This window comes from Sinocyclocheilus grahami, unplaced genomic scaffold, assembly GCF_001515645.1.
Source record: "Sinocyclocheilus grahami isolate Dianchi unplaced genomic scaffold, SAMN03320097.WGS_v1.1 scaffold482.1, whole genome shotgun sequence".
Lineage (NCBI taxonomy): Eukaryota > Metazoa > Chordata > Actinopteri > Cypriniformes > Cyprinidae > Sinocyclocheilus > Sinocyclocheilus grahami.
Window position 1 is genome coordinate 360755 of NW_015505661.1, and position 23045 is coordinate 383799.

Genomic DNA, 23045 nt, shown 5'->3' on the forward strand with positions numbered 1-23045 from the left:
CCCAACATATGACTCAAATACACAGTCCATTGTGTTGAATCACACCACTTCTCCATCTCTGTAGACTTTCTCAAACAGAACCACTGGCTACATTTTAGTTCTTATACTGTGCACTATAAATATTGTTAATGTTTTTAATGGCAAAGTTGTACATATTTCTTAATTTTTCTAAAGACACTACACCAGAATTGGCGTTTTACCATCAGTCCCCCCTCTGTTGCATAGTGTAAACAGTAAAAGATTTGACATTATTCCTTGACACTTGTCCAGTACATTACAACTGAAAAAGTCAATACAACTACTACAGAAAATCTACAAATTTCGATGTGAGTAGCATACCATTCAGGCTCCTTTGAAATACTTTTTTTAAGGCGCTATGATTTGGGGTGCACTACTCCTAAGCTTACAAACTATATACTATGGATTGTATGTAATTTGGGATACAGCCATGGAGAGTGGCTCAGCATGCTGCATACTGCAGCATTGATGTGTCTGTGGTGCTAGTGGTCCCTCTAGTGGGGAGAGACTAGAGGATTACAGCAAAGGGTCTTAAACTGGGGCTATCGTGTAGCCTATATGTCTCATATATATGATGTGAAGTATTTATTTGTATATTTTTCTAATGGGAAATTGACTCCAATTACTTTATATAGCAGATATGTTAAGTTTTTGTTGTGATAATCTGCCAACATCTGTATATGAAGGCACACAAAACATGATGACGGTTATTGAATAATTGGGCCATCTGAGAGTCCACTGCCTTTGTAGCACATTTTTTGTTGTTGTGGTGGTTGATTTCTATTTTATTTTTTCTTGCCGTGTCGCATCTTGTATGCATCTGAAACCACCTCCTAGGGCTGGGCGATTTGGCAAAAAAATAAAATCTCGATTTTTTTTACGATTTTTAACTAGTCAACTTAAAAATAGTCAACTTTTTCCTTATTAACCCTCTAGTTAAAGAAAATTCTATTCTAAGTGCAGCACACATGAAGTTGTTAACATGATATAAATGTTAAACAAATCACTTGTGGAATATCTTTGCAGAAAAGATGCATGAATTACAACCGCATCCTGTACAAACTTGTCTTATAGCCTACATGTTATATATTCAGAAATAATAGGCTACAATGAAAATGCTTAAAAAAATTCTCAACAGTAAATGTAATTCAAATTCAATACATTTTTAAACTTGTAAATATAGCCTATCTGTACATTCATTTAAACAGTTACATTTCTCTATATTTCTCTATGTATAGTGCATTATTTAATTTTCTGTTTTTCTTATAATAGTGTTATACTCCATCTCTACTGTGTAATTCCTGTGTCTGCTGCACTAGTTTGCACTATGTCTATACTTTCTTCTGCACTGGAAGCTCCTGTCACTAAGTCAAATTCCTTGTCTGTGTAAACATACTTGGTAATAAAGCTCTTTCTGACTTCTAAGGTAAAACACCAGTAGACTATTAATAATAAATGTTCTGTGAAAACAATGAACAGCAGCTTTCAGCCTGTCGCCATGATACAAACATGAAATATTAGACATACAATAGTAGTTCTTTACAGGTTTTTTATTCGATTGCGCTGCTTTTCCTTAGTTTTTTTTATGTAAACATGGATGCGTTTGACTGTTGCGCTAGCATCTTTTGCAGCATCTCACGCATGAAATGGCATTATAAAAACGCAGCGCTCAAATTAAAAGAAGTTCACTCACATCTTCTTGCATGTTTTTTTTTCTATTCCACTGTCCATGTTGCATCTTTGTCAACACAAAAGCACATTCTGTGTAAACGGCGCCTTGCGATATGAGTGCGTCACACGTGAGCGGTTAATCACGTGCACCGACATGTGGTTGAATCGTTCTTTTCTCTTTACTGTTATGATTGGCATATTGTCACCGTGTCTAATTGTAACATTTGGTAAAATTTCTATTCAAAATCGCGATTACTCGATTTCTAAAAAATAAAATCGCGGCAAAAAATTTAATTTGAATGAATCGATAAAATTGGAAAAATCGCCCAGCCCTACCACCTCCTGAGGTTTGAGTGATCGGATTACTGGCTATCCTTTTTGAATGCGTCTTGGGAGGGAAATTTTAGCACTAAATTTTAACACGGCCTTTGGAAAGCTATATGTATCTCCATCATAATTTTATCTGGCTTTTACTGTTCTCTGCCTCAAGTGTATCCAGGTCTGTACGTTAATTTCTTCTGTCAGGTGGTTCTGGCTTCTGTCCTGCTGTGATCTTTTAATCACACCCACCATCTCTTAATCCATTAAGGCCTCTCATGCTGTGGTACTGCCAAAGAGCACTCACGCCTTCCTGTTCTCTTCCAGGAAGTGCTCGATGCTCTCTGAAATCCATGGGATAGAATACAGAAGGTAGTTTTGTTAAAGTGCTGGTATCACGCTGATTCATTGGGGGAGAGGAAATTGTCATATTAAAAGTGCCATGTTGTTTTCCTTTTGAAGTTCACTTTATAATGTTAGTCAAGATTCCAGCAGCAAAAAAGGGTTTTGTATCCTTTCTCCCATGGAAATAAAAGCACTAATTTGGTTACAATATCTTTTATATGTGTAAATGACCTCTGGCATTGGGCTAATCAATAAAACAGCTGGTCAATAAAATTGATAATAGTTTGCCCTAACAGCAATCTAGTGTGTGTTAAGCTACAAAAAGAAAGAGCAAGTGTGTGTACTATTGATGGGAAGATTCACCAATTCACTCATTAAAAAGTTAACGATGCGATGCATCGATTTTAAAAAAGTGTGGATTGGATACAGTTGGCATTTGTATCGCGATGCATCATTTCTAACATATTTGCATCGGTAAAAAACGATTTATTTATATATAATTACTTGTGGATGCACTATACTTTTATTGTTTAGAAAGTGAACAAGATTTTATATGTAGATTGATTTCTCTCTAAACTTTCTCAAGCGCATTCTGTCATCACTGCTGCTGCGTGAATATGACGTATCACAACACTACGGAGACCTGAGGAAAGCGGGGATTAAGGCCTCAAAGGGGTCATATGATGCGATTAAAATTTTTCCTTTCTCTTTGGAGTGTTACAAGCTCTTGGTGCATAAAGAAAATCTGTAAAGTTGCAAAGACTAAAGTCTCAAATCCAAAGAGATATTCTTTATAAAAGTTAAGAGTTAACCACGCCTACCTAAAACGGCTCGTTCTAACACGTCCCCACATATCTACCTCACTATGTGAGAAGATTTGCATAACGCCGCCCAAATCTTCACGCAAAGAAAGAAGGCGTAACTTTTATTCTCACTGTAGTATTGTTGCCGCTTTCCGCCATGTCCTGAAGACGCTGTGTGCTTCGTTGTGAAAGCGAAACTACTTTGTTTGGTCTTCCAAAAGAGGACAATATCTGCTTCGTCATGTCTGGAGCTGATCCGTGCTGGTTGCTGAGGAAATACATCAATTTCGCGCTGTGGACTGCCGTATCGGCTTTCACCGTGGACGAAGCGGAGGCCGCTCCTTCGTCGAATCTGCCGGCTGCGCCGTTCTCAAGCCCGCCCGCCTCCACCCGATCAAGCCTGACTCCCACCTTCAATACCACGACTGAGGTGCCCCTGAGCAAGGCACCGAACCCCCAACTGCTCCCCGGGCGCCGCAGCATAAATGGCTGCCCACTGCTCCGGGTGTGTGTTCACGGTTTGTGTGTGTTCACTGCTGTGTGTGTGCACTTTGGATGGGTAAATGCAGAGCACTAATTCTGAGTATGGGTCACCATACTTGGCCACATGTCACGTCACTCACTTACCCGGGGTCGTCACATGTGCTTCCCGCTCCTTCGTCGGATCCGCCGGCTGCACCGTTCTCAACCCTGCCACCTCTGCTCACTCTAGCCCGGCCTCAGCTCACGCTAAGCCGGGGCTTCCGCTAGGCAGCTATGTTTTTCGTTGTGAAAGTAAAACTACTTTGTTTGGTCTTCCAAAAGAGGACACGACTACAAATCAGTGATTAAGTTGTATTTACAACACTGTTCCAGAACAGTTTAACCCAAATATCCAGATGTGTGCAGCACATTTTATGGAGGACTGTTTACTGATCCTGGGAGAGTAACGTTAGACTAAAATGCCGGCAGTTCTGACTCACGTAAGTACGTTTTCATTTAAAGGATTTGCCACTGATGATTCAAACGTGAGTTTTGGGCAGTGTAGAGTAGTGCTTGTTGTTTGTCATTTCTCTGATCACCAATGCAGTCAGGGTTTTATGTTTACGCGGCGTGGCGTGATGCAATGCAATGCAACGCAACGCGTAAAAAGACAGTATAAGTCTTTATAATAAGTAATTATGTCCCCACTGGATGCAACAAATGCCTCGTTTGTAATGGGTTTTAATGTTTTTGTCTCGTCGCTCCGGCCGGGACACGGCATCAACAGTATGGTGAGGGGCATAACATTTCAGTCTCACGCTTGAGGTATTCAGCCAATCAGAGCACACCTCGCTTTTTCAGACTGATGGGCTTTGTAAAAATCGACACGTTTCAAAAAGGCGGGGCATAGAGGAGAAACAATAATGTACAGTATGTGGAAAATAATGTTTTTTTTTTTACTTTAAACCGCATAAACACATTTCATTACACCAAATACACAAAATAATGTTCTTTTTAGCAGCATCATATGCCCCCTTTAATGCTTAATTTAACTTTCAACAACCGATATTTCAGCACAATGAATGTTTTTGCGCTGATTATTAATGGTCTCTGTTGAAACAATAATGTACAGTATGTGGAAAATAATGTTTTTTTTTTTACTTTAAACCGCATAAACACATTTCATTACACCAAATACACAAAATAATGTTCTTTTTAGCAGCATCATATGCCCCCTTTAATGTCGATCACGAATCAAATTGATTCACCATGGCAAACAGCGAATATATTTGTGCTGTTTAATGCATTTGAGACGTTTTCCTAAGTGCATAACTGACATGTCACGGGTATATTTTTCATCTGTAAATGTTAGAAAGTTATGCAAATATATACACAAAGCAGCACTGCGCTCACAAATGCTGCTTTATCGAGAAGGGTATAACTGCAGCTTAGAGATCTCCAGATCTTGGGGGAGGGAACTCAAAAACGGGGTGGGAGCTCCAAAATAGGGCGTGGCTTCCTCCCATTGACAGACAGGCACATGGCACGCATGCGCAATTTTTCTCCCAATCCACTTCAGCACAAACTCCGCCCCACAGCTGATTCTAAAGATTTTTCTGGTTGAGTCAATCACAGTTCTGCAGTTATACCTACTTGGCTTTATCAGGCATTACAGGCATGATGAAATGGAAATGAGACTAATCGGACCAATCACCTCAGGTTAGCGTCACGCAAAGGAGGGCTTTGGAAAAATGAATCGTTGAGCGAATCGTTTGGGAGGCGTTGAGCAAGTAAGGTAAAAATAAATGCATATTATAAGACAATGAAAGTGTTTTTTGACCTTGCATGTATGTCAACCTGTTGTTGGGGACTCCCAAAACCAAAATATGAACCTTTCATTACCCATAATAGGGGAACTTTAATGTGTGTTTCTTATAGCAGTTAAAATTTTGTTTTTTTATTTGGGGATTTTAATGCTTTAAAGAGCAATTTTAGATTGTGATGTTCTAATGTTCTGCTATCTGTTCTGCTAACTATAAAATTACAGAAAAAGTACAGCGGTCATAAAACCAGAGAGAAAGGCTGCATGGCTAAAATTGTATGTGAGAGAGTCAGTTGGTAATATCATTGCGTTCCTATTGGTCAGTGTTAGAGGACCTCAGCTTAGCCTGACAGTTAGCCTGCACCGGACCAAGATAGTTTTCCAGCATAAGTTACAATAGTAACTGAGGTTGATCTATGTTAAATTTGCTTTATGGAACCACATCATTTGACAATGAGTCAGACTAACTGAAAGAAGCCTGTCCTATTTGGTCGAAACAGGCCTCGAGGCAATAGATGTCAAGACACAAGTTAATTTATGATTTGCTGTCTGTCTGAACCAAAGAAATAAAAGCAATATTTTTTCCATTGCATCGTATTGCATTGAATCGCATTGTGTTGAATGGAATCGGAATCGAATCGCATTGCATCGTAATGGTGAATCATATCGCATCGCATCGGTAGCTGCTTCATATGTATCTTCAATGTATTGTATCGTTGGCTATGCATCGAGGTGCGTATCGCATCGGCCTTAGTTATGAGATGCACATCCCTAGTGTGTACATATGTCAGTCAAATGTAGAAAAACATACATTTAAGGGAGAGCATTGATTTAGAACAGAAATATGCATTTTGACATAATATATTTGTTTAACTGATTAAATGATTTCGTTTATATTTTAATTAATATTAGTAATAGGGCTGTCAAAAAAAATTCAAATTTCGAATATTCGTCGAATAAAAAAAAAAAAATCCACATTCGAATGCAAAAACGTTGCATTCGAATTTAAGGTCTGCGTCAGCCGTCAGGCAGCCTTATCAGTGGTGCACGAGATGCGATGACGATGTAAGTGTCATTGATTGCATTTGAATGCTTTTGTTAGCCTATCCAGTTGAACCCACTAGATGCGGCGCTGCTACGTTGTTCATTCATATATTGCGGAAAACGAGAGCATCAGTGTGGAGATGTTTTTGTTTATGTCAAAACTGAAACCAAGCCGTTCACACAGAACGCATATTTATCACATTTTCTAGAGGGACATCTATCAGTGTTGCACTCGCATCTCACAGAGTGGCATGTTAAGAAAGCCATGTAAAATGAATGCAAGTTCAACTTTTAAAAAAACATGTCTAAAGACGTTATGGCGTTTTCCCCCATCCCACTGTATCTCATGTTTTTAAATGAAGAAAGTAGCCTACTCTTTGTGATTGGTTTTCGGTCCTTTGTATTAAACTATACATACATGCATGGTGCTGTTTTTTTTCTAATTGTTTAAGCAACTTTATTAATTATATATGGTTTATAAACATTATTTTAAACATTATGCACTTTTTTTCAAAGATAGACGTGTTATTTTATTATGCTTTGAAGAAACGTGCCTAATATTTTGCTCGATGCGCCCTCTTGTGGCCTCAGGAGAGAAGACAAAAGCCTTTTTCCCCCTAACTGAAATTATGCCTTTTAAATTTGTATATAATTCGAATTTTTGATCATATTTAAGTAAAAAATTTGTTTTTCTGTCATTTTGACAGCCCTAATTAGTAGTAGTAGTATTACTTATTAGTAATTTAAAAATTCCTATTAAATTGTGTAACTTAAATCTGCTATTTAAATAACAACAATAAATTGACAAAAGAATAAGCAGATTAATCACTTATCAGCACAGCTGCTATTTGCAGCCCTACTTATGTGAAATCTACTGATGTAGTTCATATGTCAGGGTGGCTCACGTTGCTGTGTTCTGATCGGAATAGATGTTATATAAATGTGGGTGGTCATATTTGTTTGTGCTCATCATAATATGATTTTTGAGTGACTCAGTTTATTTTCTATAATGAATGTGTTTGGAATAGTGAAAGAGCTGGCTTTGCATTGTGAAAAAAAAAATCCTGTTTTCCATGATACGTGCCCTTTAAAATGATAGTAGGCTGATTATTGTTTGCCTATTGTAGATGAGATTGACCGTTAAAAATTAGCATTTCATCTGGTGATCAGATCTGCTCACTGAAAAAGATGATTTCAGAGTGTGAGCTGCTTGTAGTCGGGACATAATAATATTTCACACACACTGTTTGGATAATTGCGTGAAAATGGCTAGTAGATTAATGACTAATAGAAAGTGCCCTATTTATCCCATCTCAAAATAATAGAATAAACCCCATCACTGCTCTTAAAGCATTGAGTATTGTTTGCGAGAGAGAAAGGAAATGTAGTTTTAGGGCTTTCATTTTGTACGTTTATGTGGAAGAGACCCACTCAAATAGCCAGCCATAAGGTCTCCATTGTTTTTGTTTCTCTTTCTGTTACTTTCTCTCGCTCTCTCTGCATTTGAGCAAGACAGCACAGATTCTTCTTTCTTTATTGCATCTAATTGGATTACCACCCCAGCCTTCTTTCTCTCTTCCTCTCCCCCTCTTTCTCTCTCTCTCCTTATTCACAAAGAGAGAGAGGGGAGAGAGGTAGATGGCAGAGGGCAGCGAGTGTCTTCTGTTGAGAGATCTATTAATAGTACATCCCTTATACACTGGCTTGTTTATGTGTGTGCGCTAGAGAGAGTGTAAGGTGTGTTGCTGTGGTGATGTGCCGCTGACAAGTGCGCTGTTTTTTTTTGTTTTTTGTTTTTTTTAACAGAAAAAGGCAGAGGAGGCTCATCGCATCCTGGAGGGACTCGGTCCCCGAGTAGAGCTGGTGAGTCCACATTTTTCCTCGTATTATCCTTTCACACATTGCCCCTTTTTTCATTTTCTCTTATGAGTTTATGATGCTAGAGTAAATATGTTTTGTATCAGTTCAGCTTATGTACTTGCACAGTGTCGTTTTCAAAAAGTAAAGGTGTCAGGTGTCGCATTAGCCGATTGTCAGCGTTGATGTTCTTCAGTTTGTCATCATATCCTGTGACAACATATCTCACAATCATGTTCATAATGTTCTTTGCAGTGTTACTCAGAATTTTTCAGTGTTTGACAGGTTTTTTCTGAAATGAATTAACTGATTTCTTAATTCATCTTTTTTTAATATGTATTGTTTCTTTAATGTGATTATATTATTTGAGGTGTATGAAAACCTACAGCTGTGACATGACCTCCACAGTGTGAAATATGAACTCCTTCAGCCTGTGTGTGTGACTACATGCACTGCTGCCTATTTGTTTACAACATGGCTGTTTACCTCGTGCAGAGACGTTTGGCGCAATGCCACTTAGCATCCATTAGATTAGAAACCTAACCGGAAGTGACCATCAATGCCTTGATAATCGAGGTGATAGAACAGCCCTTCTGGTGCCACCTCTTTTATCATACACTTTGACACAGAAGAGACACACTGCCACATGTCCATTTTCCCCACGGAAAAATCCTTTGCTTGGCAGCTCAAACAAGTGTGTAATGTTGATGATAACAGAAGGTTTTAGATGTGGTGTTGGAGAGGATACTCTCCTCTGTGTTTCTGGGCTTGGCTGAAAAATGGGACGGTAGAAAAAGAGAAGTTCTCCCAGAGCTGGCATGCATTGATGTGACAGTGGTGTGTGTGTGAAACTGAACTCCACTGCTTTCGTTTGTCTCCCCTACAGCCTTTGTATAACCAGCCGTCTGATACCAAGCAGTACCATGAGAACATCAAGATGTGAGTATACTTCTCTGTATCTCTCGTTGTTTCATTCAGAACCATAAACTACTCCATCCACTAAGAGAGAGATCTGTAGCTTAAACAATTACAATCATGCTTATTGGCCACCTTCTTTACTGCAGCGTTTATAATGATTACATGACATTGCTGTACTACTATTGAAACGCAACCAGCAGTGATGGGGAACTCGTTTTGCTATATTTTTTTATATGTTCCTTTTTCCTTCTTTATATGCGAGCCCTGTCTGAGAGGTGCGCACACGTGAAGACAGTGCTCATGGAGCACGGGAGCATTGAATGGATTATTTTGCCACTTTATAGGCCTTGAACAGTTAAATACACTTTTGTGTTTTTGCAAGTATCCACATAAACACATGTGTAACAGTATATTGGATCCGGGCAGCTCTTAAAGTGACAGCAGTCTAATATTCCTGCTGTCTGTCATTCATGTTAATCAAACAATAAAAGATAGAAAATCTCTCAATGCTTTTGACTAAATCACTTTTGCAACTTTAATAAGAAGAAATGTTTTGTTTAATTTACACGGGAAAGAATATGCAGTGTTTTTATACATTTGATTACTTTGTACAATGTATGTAACATTTCTTATTTATTTGTTATTATGTAGTTTTTGTCTTGTAATTAGATTCTTGTCAGTTTACTTGTCTTCCGTGAGCTTGGGTTTTTTTGGTGAGACTGACACTGATGTTAAGAATTATGAAATTTCTATGGCATCCTTATTTAAAGCAAAAATAGCTAGGCCTATATCGTGATATTGTTACTGTCAAATAAAATGACTCGTATCGTGATATAAGATTGTGGTCATATTGCCAACCCCCATTAGAGCCCAATAAATATTCTAATATTAAAGTTTCTTAAATGTTTGTTCATTTAGTCCCACACTTACAGAATTTGTTTAATCTTCTTTTATGTGAAATTTTGGTTCTCAGCACTGTGCATAATGCAGCTGAAGACCATTTTGACCATTATTGAACTGTTATGATTATGATTCCACAGAGAAACAAAAATTATTAAAATAAAAATTATAAAATAATTTCACTTAAGATCCTGTCACATTTACTGTTGCTCTGCGAAATTTCCCGGTTGAAATCCCATCATTCTAATAGGATTGCAAGCAATGTGGAGTTTTGCGTAAGGATGGAAAAGTTTGCAGATGTCACCTGGGTTAAAATTTGCTGTGATGACAACCAGAAAGCTGCTTAGTTTGAAAGCATCTTCGGTGTGAGCTGTACTTTATTGACAGTGGATCTGCTTTTGCAGGTGTGATCATACCTTTATTTATTGTGGTTAACAAATACTTCCCTTCCAATCTTTCTGTGGTATTTTGGGTTATTTGGCCTCATAATTCACAGACATGCAAAAGTGTGTTTGAGAAAGACAGAATATGTATTTCAGCTGTTCTTTGATCATACACAATTGAGGGCTTTGTTCTCAGGAGTCCTTTATTAACCTGAGCAGCACCAGTGGGAAATATTTGTGTAATAATTGATGTGTGGGTAGATCATGGGCATTGAGCTGCATTCTAGGTTCCAGTGCGTCTCGCACAGCAGCTAATCCTGCAGGCCATCTGCTGTGTAATGCAGTGCCACCTCTGCACCTACACACTTAATCTCACTCGCACAAGTACAAACATAAACCAATGACTCAAAGAGATCCTGCCAAGTTGCACCAGTGTCTCATCAAATGCACATGATGCCAGGCCGATTTCCCTTGACGTGTAGGCATTTAATGATTAATTAGATTAATGGTCATGACCACTGCCGTGTGAGAGAATTAATCAGCATGCAGTGAGAGAATAAGATGATTACTACACTGAACAAAATTATAAACGCAACACTTTTGTTTTTGCCCCCATTTTTCATGAGCTGAACTCAAAGACCTAAGACTTTTTCTGTGAACACAAAAGGCCTATTTCTCTCAAATATTGTTCACAAATCTGTCTAAATCTGTTAGTAAGCACTTCTCCTTTGCCGAGATAATCCATCCACCTCACAGGTGTAGCATATAAAGATGCTGATTAAACAGCATGATTATTGCACAGGTGTGCCGAAGGGTCCGAAAACCAGTCAGTGCAACACATCTCCTTCGCATAGTTGATCAGGTTGTTGATTGTGGCCTGTGGAATGTTGGTCCACTCCTCTTCAATGGCTGTGCGAAGTTGCTGGATATTGGCAGGAACTGGAACACGCTGTCGTATATGCTGATCCAGAGCATCCCAAACATGCTCAATGGGTGACATGTCCGGTGAGTATGCTGGCCATGCAAGAACTGGGATGTTTTCAGCTTCCAGGAATTGTGTACAGATCCTTGCAACATGGGGCTGTGCATTATCATGCTGCAACATGAGGTGATGGTCGTGGATGAATGGCACATCAATGGGCCTCAGGATCTCGTCACGGTATCTCTGTGCATTCAAAATGCCATCAATAAAATGCCCCTGTGTTCGTTGTCCATAACATCCGCCTGCCCATACCATAACCCCACCGCCACCATGGGCCACTCGATCCACAACGTTGACATCAGCAAACCGCTCACCCACACGACGCCATACACGCTGTTTAGAGAAATGAACATTCAATTCACGGGCAACAGCTCTGGTGGACATTCCTGCAGTCAACATGCCAATTGCACGCTCCCTCAAAACTTGCGACATCTGTGGCATTGTGCTGTGTGATAAAACTGCACATTTTAGAGTGACCTTTTATTGTGGCCAGCCTAAGTCACATCTGTGCAATAATCATGCTGTCTAATCAGCACCTTGATATGCCACACCTGTGAGGTGGATGGATTATCTCGGCAAAGGAGAAGTGCTCACTAACACAGATTTAGACAGATTTGTGAACAATATTTGAGAGAAATAGGCCTTTTGTGTAAATAGAAAAAGTTCAGCTCATGAAAAATGGGGGGCAAAACAAGTGTTGCGTTTATCATTTTGTTCAGTGTAATTTGACCTGCATTGCTGGCTAGCTAGCTAGCTAACTCTCTTGTAAACACACAAATAAACAAACAAACATTTAACTTTAAAGGTTTGAGGTCAGTAGGTTTTTTTCTTAAAGATGTTTAATGTTTTTAAAGTTTCTAATGCTCACCAAAGCTGCATTAATTTTATTTGATTAAAAATACCTTAAATCGGTAATATTGTAAAATATTGCAGTTACAAATAACCATGTTCCATTTTAATGTATTTTAAAATATAATTTTCATTGCTATATTGTCTTAAATGTGTTACATTTATAGTGTTCCTTAGGTATGTTGCTAGTGCTGTTTGTGCTGTTCATTTTCCAAGTGATTACAATTACAATTTCCACATTGTGGAAAAAAAAATAAGCCCCCCAAAAAAAGACTTTGCATTGAAGGAGGGACCCAAGCCATATCTAGGGTCCTAGACCTTTGCAACATATGTTTGCCTTTGCTTTCTGTCGCACAAAGCTCACTGATGCTTACACTTGGACTCTCTTGTATATGCAAATATTGATGAGATGCATCACAGCTGAAGTTTAGAGGTAGCATTTTGTGTTTCCTAATAATTATGTATTCCCTTTTTACAGAAATCAGGCAATGAGAAAGAAGCTTATTCTGTATTTCAAAAGAAGAAATCATGCTCGCAAACAGTGGGTAAGTGATAACACTCAAATGCACACATAGAAACACACAGCAGGATGGCACTGTAGCAGCTCGCAGTACCTGAATATTGGGCACATTTGTTTATTCAGTACTAGGACAACAAGAATAGCCTTCCATGGGACCCCAGTGAGGATCTTAATGTTAGGAAAGAGTGTAGTTATTGAATAATGGGGTGGTTAAAAACTAGATTGGAACTGTTAGCTTTTAGTAATTACTTTCATTCTAATGTTTCCTCTCTTGGTGACTTTACTGCAGCATATGCTTTCAATACTTTGATATTCACCCTTTATGTTCTGACTTGTGTGTTCAGGAACAGAAATTCTGCCAGCGCTACGACCAGCTAATGGAGGCCTGGGAGAAGAAAGTTGAGCGCATCGAGAATAACCCGCGCCGCAGAGCCAAAGAGAGCAAAGTGCGGGAGTATTACGAAAAACAGTTTCCTGAGATCCGCAAACAGAGGGAGCTGCAGGAGCGCATGCAGAAGTGAGTGGTCCTGTGTTGTTGTGAACTTTGGAGACATTTGCATGGTCGTGTGGTTTCATAAGTGTATTTATATCTATATTTATGTTTCTCTACAGTAGAGTGGCTCAGCGAGGTGGGGGTTTGGCTTCAGCAGCCCGCAGCGAACATGAGGTTTCTGAGATCATCGATGGCATCTCAGAGCAAGAGGTAAGGGTGCAGCTGGCATTAATGCATTGTTTCATGCACTGCTTTTCAGTTCAGTCTACAGCACCATAGAAGTGTACATTTTACCATGTTGTGAGCTTAGTTGTGAGCTTGCAGATTGAATTTGAGGAGATAAAAAACACTGTACCATGAATTAATGTCAATACACATCTCTTCATATTGTGTTGTGCATTCAAAACAGTAATCTAATTCATGAACGATTAACTCGCTTACAGTGAACTTTTAATGAATCAGCTCACAAGTTAGCCATCTGAAATAATCTGAATCATTCACTGAATGAACTTTGTGGGAATTTGGTGAATGAAGCAAAAACTGTTTTGTGGAATCATTATCATCACTGACTGTTTGTTTATATGACAACATACAGTTAAATAAACGCCGTTGCAGCATTTTTTTGGCTGATAAAATATTAGTCAAATCATACATTATACACTACATTTTATATATTTCGAGTTAGTAAGATATTTTTAAGAAATAATTTTATTTAGCATGGATGCATTAAATTAAGTGACAGCAAAAAAATTATATTACAAAATACTTCTATGAAGAAGAAAAAATGCATCCTTGATGAGCATAAGATTCTTCTTTCAAAAACATCGTAAAAGTCTCACCAAACATGGACAGTTGTGTATATGTTACCAAAACTGCAATAACAATTCTGGAGAAAAATGTTTCTAGACTCAATAGACAAGCATACTCATGAATGTAAAAGGATTGTTTATGTGTCTGTCTGGAAAAAGTGCACAAATATCAAAGTGGCTTCACAACTAAAGGTCTCTTACACAACAAGTAGGTTTTTGTGGCTGATGCACTTCCTAAACACATAAGATTCAGTGGCCACATATTTGCTGACTGTCTCTGCCTTGCTTTTGACATTACTGTTTCTCGGTTTCTTGTCACATTTATTTTCATTTCATTTTTGTGACTGCATCTTCCTCTCTCTCTCTCTCTCTCTCTCTCTCACTGCAGAACTCAGAGAAGCAGATGCGTCAGTTAGCTGTGATTCCTCCCATGCTGTTTGATGTCGAGCAGCAGAGGATAAAGTTCATCAACATGAACGGGCTGATAGACGATCCCATGAAGGTCTACAAAGACAGACAGGTCATGAACATGTGGAGTGAACAGGAGAAGGACACTTTCCGTGAGAAGTACGTTCTGTCCTCTTTGCATTGATGTGCATGTTGATTTTGCGTGAAGGAATGAGGAGTTATGAAATTGGTACTAAAATGTATCAGCGTGTGGTTTAGCAACTCTCTCCTTGTTTTCGAGAGCTCAGCAGTTTGTGTGCATGTGGTCGTGTTTGATAGTTGGCTAGTGTTGCAGCACTAGGTGAAACGTGATCAGCTGAAATCTACATCTCTGTGCTGATGCTGATGTAGACGTCTCCAGTCCTCTACAGGCAAACTAAAAAGATCATTCAACTGAAATAAACATGCAGTACAGTTTTAGAATGACCACAGGCTTTTAAGCTTAAAAAGTGCTTTTAGGCAATAGCTGTTAGGCAAACATTTTGGATTGAGGATCATAATAAATAATCCTGAGTGCAAAATATAAGACGAAAAGAACAAAATGTCATGTATTAAGGTTACATTAGCAATATTTCGCCGACAAAGACGGTACATTTGTCTGTTGACAGTAGTCAATTTCAAACCAAACAGCTTTCTATTGGTCAACATGGCAAATTGTCACATAAAATTCCCAGCTGCATAGATTCCTATAGAAATGAAATGACTGGATTTTGCATGCAAATACTTTAGAGCAGGGGTGTCCAACCCTGCTCCTGGAGAGCTACTGTCCTGCAGACTTCAGTTCCAACCCTGCTCCAGCACACCTGTCTGTAATTATCAAGCAACCCTGAACACCTTGATTAGCTGGTTCAGGTGTGTTTGATTGGGGTTAGAGGTGAAATCTGCAGGATGGTAGCTCTCCAGGAGCAGGGTTGGACAACCCTGCTTTAGAGGGTTGAAATGTTTGATTAGCGCTTCTCTGATGGCAAATTTTTGTTGATTGTGTCAGCATTGATTTTGTGCACATAATGTGGATAAGTCGAAACAGGTCAACATGTCAGCTGTGTGAACGCACTTAACATTAACCAAAAAGAATGCTAGAGAAAATGTGTTTTGCTGAAATATCGAGCAGTGGTGGCTTGTTGCCAATGACTCACTACGACTGGTTTACCACCTGTAAATACGACACCCTGAATAGCATACAGAGTTCAATTACCCAATTACTGAAATTTGATTAGGAAAACTTTATTTTTGTTTTTGGCTAAATAAAAGCTGTTTTGGTGTTTTGCTAAAAAAAGACACACTTCAGTGCATCACTACCAAACTGCGTCATATTTGGTTTGAGAGTGGCAGAGGCTTTGTAAAGTTCTGGATCATGATGCAGAGGTCAGCAGCAAAAGGAAGTGAGAGAGAGATCTTGTCTAGTCTAGTTCTTAAGCCTGAGCCAATGAGGAACCTTACCAGAGGAATCAAAGAAATCACCTTCACAAAAGTCACCTAAAGATGATCATACAGCATTTGAACGTTGTGTTTGCTCTGTATCACAGCTTTTCCTCTCCCTCACTGCAGGTTTATCCAGCACCCAAAAAACTTTGCCCTGATAGCCTCCTTTCTGGAGAGAAAGGTACACCTGCGTCTTTATTAATACCATCCTCTTCATTGCATTGTTTGCACTGCAGGCGGTGTGCATGAATATGATCAGAGTGTAAGCAGAACGAGTAAGGTTTGAAGTGCTTTGTGTGTGTGTGTGTGTATGTGTCCGCTCACAGACAGTGGCTGAGTGTGTCCTGTTCTACTACCTGACTAAGAAGAATGAGAACTACAAGAACATTGTTCGCAGGAGCTACCGTCGCCGAGGCAGGAGCCAGGTGAGTGTGAGACTACATCTCCCAGCATGCCCTTTGACATTTTAATGCTGCGTTTCATTCAAAGTTGGGTGTGAGATATTCCTACTTGGAAAATGTTGTATAAAGAAACAAAACGCCAGTGCTGTAATTAGTTTTTGAGGTGTGTGATTATCAACAGAGAAGATAATGTAAGGTATTTTTTATACATTGTAAGCAGGCTTATTATTGTGTAATGTTGCAAAATGAAACACTGATATGTTATTTGCTTGAAGTCCTGCCATTTTGCATGTCATCTCCAACCTTCTGCAAGAGTGTTGAAATTGAAAGTCCTGCATCAAGTGGTGTCCTATTGCACTTTCCAAGTAGAAAGCTGGAATTACGACTTTCCGAGTTGAATGGAACGTAGCATAAGTTCTGAAAACTTCAAGGATGTTGACAATGGCATTATGCTATATTAAATAATATAAACATTGTTTATTTGCTTGTGGATCTGTCCCCTCATTTACAGCACATACCTCATGATTAGTGTTTAAAGTGGCGGTGTGAATTCGGCTTGTCTTTTTAATGAGTGTGTTATTAAAAATAAATCAGCATTATTCTAATGAGTATCACAGGCACACACCTCAAAGTGAGCTCAAACCTTATGAAGTAATTATCTAGCTCTGTGCCCTGTTGGAGTCTGCAGTGATTCTCTCCTGATCTTACACACTCATTAATTTCTGTATGTGTGTGTGAGGATGATCACACACAGAGAGAGAGTCACAGAACTGTTGCATCGTGAATGTATGAAATGTTTGTGTGTTGTTTTAAAGCATGAGAGCACGAGGTGAAGTTGTTAGAAAGAGAGCTCTGTGTGTGTGTGTGTGTGTGTGTGTGTGTGTGTGTGTGCTGCCTGCAATAATAGCAGGCTCAATAAAAGCTGATAGAATAATGAGCCCACAGCCCAAACACATTTGTTTTACTGGTCTTCTGCTGCTGGAGCGGTTCTGCTCAGGTCATTAAATATCGCCTGATCTTAATGGGTTTGCATTAAAACGCTCTCAGCCAGTGCCACAAACACAGAAAGCGAGGGATACAGTGGGATGAGCCTGATGGGTGAAAGAAAGCATGAACAAAAGGGAGACAGAAAAACAGAAAGCAAGTTACTGTTTGGATGAGTGCATCTGTATATGTGTGTTTAACTGTGCATGAATAAATGAGTGTGTGTGTGCATGCAGCGCTGTAATGAGGGATGTGGGTAGCTGACATGGTCTAATTTTACCGTTTTCAGAGAAGAAAACTTTATTTTTTGTCTTATTTTGGAATCAATTGGTTAGCATGGAAGAATAATTTTGCTGAAACGTAGGCTATTTGTTCAAATTTCAAGTGAATTGTCCTGCATTATGACTATCCTCATATGTGTGTGCGTAAGGTTATATGAGGTGCCGTCTGTCAAACTGAAAAGCTCTGAGGCAGAATCGGTGCATGGAGATGTTGAGATTCCTGCACTCTTTCACTTCATTGATCTGTCCGTCTCCAGTCCCCTCAGATTCTGGAGGGGGGGTGGAAGTAATGTTTTAGATGATTTTAATGGTTTTAATTTGCTGTCTTTTGATTGGGAGAGCTCTGTGTGTGTGTGTGTGTGTGTGCTGCCTGCAATAATAGCAGGCTCAATAAAAGCTGATAGAATAATGAGCCCACAGCCCAAACACATTTGTTTTACTGGTCTTCTGCTGCTGGAGCGGTTCTGCTCAGGTCATTAAATATCGCCTGATCTTAATGGGTTTGCATTAAAACGCTCTCAGCCAGTGCCACAAACACAGAAAGCGAGGGATACAGTGGGATGAGCCTGATGGGTGAAAGAAAGCATGAACAAAAGGGAGACAGAAAAACAGAAAGCAAGTTACTGTTTGGATGAGTGCATCTGTATATGTGTGTTTAACTGTGCATGAATAAATGAGTGTGTGTGTGCATGCAGCGCTGTAATGAGGGATGTGGGTAGCTGACATGGTCTAATTTTACCGTTTTCAGAGAAGAAAACTTTATTTTTTGTCTTATTTTGGAATCAATTGGTTAGCATGGAAGAATAATTTTGCTGAAACGTAGGCTATTTGTTCAAATTTCAAGTGAATTGTCCTGCATTATGACTATCCTCATATGTGTGTGCGTAAGGTTATATGAGGTGCCGTCTGTCAAACTGAAAAGCTCTGAGGCAGAATCGGTGCATGGAGATGTTGAGATTCCTGCACTCTTTCACTTCATTGATCTGTCCGTCTCCAGTCCCCTCAGATTCTGGAGGGGGGGTGGAAGTAATGTTTTAGATGATTTTAATGGTTTTAATTTGCTGTCTTTTGATTGGCTGCATTCGCAGAATAACCAACAAGCACAGCAACAGGTGAACCGCAACAATCAGGAAGAGAAAGACGACAAGGAGAAAGAAAAGGAGGGAGACCGTGAGGAGGAAAAGGTAGAGGGAGATGAGAAAGAGGACGGCATGAAGTGAGTATATTTCTCTTTTACTCGCCTTCTCGCCTTCTCATCTCACACCCATCCATCAACTGTTTTTTCCTTGCATTTTCTCTCATCAAATCCTTTGAACCTGTGGCCTTACAGCTTGTTTTTCTCTGTGATTCAGCTTAAACAGCGAAGGCACAGTTATGTAACCGGCAGGTGGAAAAAGCATTCTGCTGACTTGCCACTCAATGCTAGTGCTAAAGTCCTCTTATTCAGAGCTCTTTTAAGCAGTTTGGATTTTACAGATAGATATAGGATAGAACTGTGGTACTCATGATACCAAAATTTTATTTGTCAATACCAGATTTTTTTTTTGCCACATCACTAATTTAATTTAAACAGTTACTTTCAAGTAAACGTCGATTAAAGTTTTTCTAGTAATCAATAAAGTAAACAATAATACAAAAACAAGTTAAATATACTGAATGTAAAAATGTGTATATAAAATTAAATATATTCATTAAAATATATTTACATACATTTTAATAAATCTATTTTATTTTTTGGGTTTATATGCACATTTAAATTAAATTAATAAAATTATAAATAGCAAAAAAGACTGGGTTTCTCTTTTTCTTCTCAATATGGTTATTTGATTAATATTAACAGCATAATAGACTGGTCCATGTAGAGACACAGCATTGTAGTTTTCACTAAACAATGGCTATGCAGTAGTGCTGGGCGGTATGACCAAAAATTTATATCATGGTATTTTTCAAAATTATACAGGTTTCATGGTACTTTTTTTTTTTTTCATGCATGACCGAGTGTTAACCATATTTTCTACTGATTGAGAGAGGAAATACTGCAGTCAACATGCATCTACACTAAAGAGCGGCTATGCGTTTTTTTTGGCTATATTACTTTTTTGTCTCATGCAGCGCACTGCCTGCATCTGAGTAACAAAGAAAAAAAAAAGTGCATGTAATATTAACAGACGAACTACGCAGAACAGACGCCGAGAGAGGTGACACTTCTCCGGGAAAGTCAGACCTCGCGTTCACGGGACAGCACTGGTGAAATCCTCCAACTGAACCATAGCCAAGGTTTATCCAAAAAAGTCGCTAAGTTTGAATGAATATTCTATGGAAAAAAGCCGCTAAAAGGGTCTGAAAGTTGCTAAATATAGTGCTAAAGTCGCACTCGTGTGTGTGAGAGTGAGAGAGATGCGGGAGCTGATGGCAGGGGGCAGTGGATATTTGTGGCGGTCAATGTGGATATTGTGGACGAGTTCTTCTGTGTCATCACGTTCTATTAGTTCTACAGCTTCAGTTTCGGAACTTTCACGCTTGGTAACACATACAGCTGTTCGCTCACCACTGCAAATGAACTCTTCATAGGTATAACACTATTTTTGATTACATACACCGGTATTGCGATATTTAAAAAATTCATATCATAACAAAAATAAACACCGGTATTCGGTATGAACCAGTAATTAAACAATGTATTAATCTAAACTAAACCTGTGCAGTCAGCAGTACTGCAGGGTGTGATTAGAGCACATTAGCACTGGCCTGAATACACAGGCCTCAGTATACGCCACAGCATGCCAGCTATACATTAAATGAGTGCATTAAGCCGAGTCTGTGCATTTCTCGGACTTCTCCCCCATGATTCTCACAACCTGCGGGCACAGCTGCTGCTCCTATATTTAGTCCTGTATCTGCAAGATGGATAATGTGCAGGTAAGATAAATGAGGGTCTGCTCATCCCACAGCCACTTCCTGACACTGTGCCGTACTGCTAGTGAGCCAGCATTTGCATAGTGTGTTCACGTTCATGTATGGTTCATTTTTTTGGTTCTGTGTGTACTATCAGCAAGTTACCTTAAAAATATTTTTTCTAATAGGAATGCTCTGATTTAATTTTTTTTTTTAAATTTACCCATCATCCGTCTGTCTGTCTGTCTGTCTGTCTGTCTGTCTGTCTGTCTATCGATCTATCAATCTATCTATCTATCTATCTATCTATCATTCTCTAAAGTCGCACTCGTGTGTGTGAGAGTGAGAGAGATGCGGGAGCTGATGGCAGGGGGCAGTGGATATTTGTGGCGGTCAATGTGGATATTGTGGACGAGTTCTTCTGTGTCATCACGTTCTATTAGTTCTACAGCTTCAGTTTCGGAACTTTCACGCTTGGTAACACATACAGCTGTTCGCTCACCACTGCAAATGAACTCTTCATAGGTATAACACTATTTTTGATTACATACACCGGTATTGCGATATTTAAAAAATTCATATCATAACAAAAATAAACACCGGTATTCGGTATGAACCAGTAATTAAACAATGTATTAATCTAAACTAAACCTGTGCAGTCAGCAGTACTGCAGGGTGTGATTAGAGCACATTAGCACTGGCCTGAATACACAGGCCTCAGTATACGCCACAGCATGCCAGCTATACATTAAATGAGTGCATTAAGCCGAGTCTGTGCATTTCTCGGACTTCTCCCCCATGATTCTCACAACCTGCGGGCACAGCTGCTGCTCCTATATTTAGTCCTGTATCTGCAAGATGGATAATGTGCAGGTAAGATAAATGAGGGTCTGCTCATCCCACAGCCACTTCCTGACACTGTGCCATACAGCTGAAGGGGAATATACTAGCTAGTGAGCCAGCATTTGCATTGTGTGTTCACCTTCATATTGGGCTTTTTTAGGTTGTGTGTGTTATCGGTTAACAGTTCAAAAAGTTATTCTCAAAAAGTTATTCTATTATATCTTACAAATGTTTTTTCTAATAAGAATGCTCTGATTTTAGAAATTTTGACAGATATGCTCTATCTATCTGTCTGTCTGTCTGTCTGTCTGTCTAGCTATCTATCTGATAATCAAACATGATGTATGAGTAATTTTGCTTCAATAAGAGCTTATTTCGACTATAATGATTTTTTTTTTGTTCTCGCAGAGATGACACCTCTGGTGAGGACGGGGAGGAGAAAGAGCCTCCTGCAACCGCTAAAGGCCGGCGCACCGCAAACAGCCGCGGTCACCGGAAAGGACGAGTCACTCGCTCTATGACCAACGAGCAGGAAGAGAACACTTCACCGCTAAGCACTGAGATGGGTTAGCAAACACTTGCATACCATTTACTTTTTCTGTGGGTCTCTGAGGTCATGTATTCAAATGAGTTCTTTGTTTTGCTCTGCAAATTAAACCTTTTATTGTATAACATTGTCCCACTTGTAGATTTATAACTTCCCTTTTCTGTTTTCCCTAAATGTGAGGACATTTTAACAGCAAAATCAACAGAACGAGAATGATCCTAATAATGAAATGCTTTACAAATACTTTGATGGTTGAGTAGAAACCATCTGTCCCTTGAGTGTCACGGTGTTCCCTGGTTTTACGATGAGAAGGCATTTCAATTTCCTAGCTTAGCTAAGAGTGTTCTTGAACTTATATCGATTGTGCTTCAGTTAAAAACGTCCCCTATACTTCAGCATGAGGGTCAAAACAGCGCCTGTGGCAGCTCTTGGACTTTTACTAATGTCACAAGAGCTTGAGTCATTTTCATAAGTCACTTCACCTTGAGTTTCTGCCTTTGCCTGTTTGTGGTTTTAGTTTGGTTTACTTTTAAGTAATTTAAAGTATGGATATGCATTTGCAACCTTTAGTTTGTGTCGACTACCCCTACCCTACCCCTCTGCCTACCCCTTCCCCTTAACCCTTGAAACAGAGTGTCAAGGGGTAGGGGTGAAAATATTCCCCTAAGAATTGGGACACCACTACTATAACGTCACAAATCATCATGCGTCGTCTAGCTCCTACAATACACACACCTATTCTGGTGCATTAGAGCCTTAACGTTCTATATTAATGCGCTGCTTACTAACACATACACACACACATATCGGAGATCGCACAGCTCACACATCCAGGAGCAAAGAAACTTGTCAACGCTGCCCCACGACTTATTAATAACAGTTTAAATACTGAATCGCTACATTATATTTTCCAGCAACGAGAGGATAAAATCGCTGTTTTTGAAGTAAACTCACTCATTGTAAAGAGAGACGCACAGAAGCGTTCTCTCTCTCTCTCTCTCTCTCTCTCTCTCTCTCTCTCTCTCTCTCTC

General features: G+C 39.3%; 1 protein-coding gene across 6 annotated transcripts in view; it reads left to right on the plus strand.

Moving 5' to 3' along the window:
* ncor2 (nuclear receptor corepressor 2) overlaps nucleotides 1–23045 on the plus strand; it is a 147414-nt gene that overhangs the window by 83286 nt on the left and 41083 nt on the right. For 5 of the 6 annotated variants that reach the window (XM_016236143.1, XM_016236138.1, XM_016236140.1 and 2 more), the window contains exons 7-16: nucleotides 8290–8346; nucleotides 9227–9279; nucleotides 12851–12917; nucleotides 13237–13409; nucleotides 13505–13595; nucleotides 14583–14761; nucleotides 16190–16244; nucleotides 16390–16488; nucleotides 18818–18945; nucleotides 21876–22033. In XM_016236143.1, coding sequence (XP_016091629.1) covers nucleotides 8290–8346; nucleotides 9227–9279; nucleotides 12851–12917; nucleotides 13237–13409; nucleotides 13505–13595; nucleotides 14583–14761; nucleotides 16190–16244; nucleotides 16390–16488; nucleotides 18818–18945; nucleotides 21876–22033 — 1060 coding nt within the window. The remainder of the gene's footprint in view (nucleotides 1–8289; nucleotides 8347–9226; nucleotides 9280–12850; nucleotides 12918–13236; nucleotides 13410–13504; nucleotides 13596–14582; nucleotides 14762–16189; nucleotides 16245–16389; nucleotides 16489–18817; nucleotides 18946–21875; nucleotides 22034–23045) is intronic. The other variant, XM_016236139.1, reaches the window with a different exon arrangement.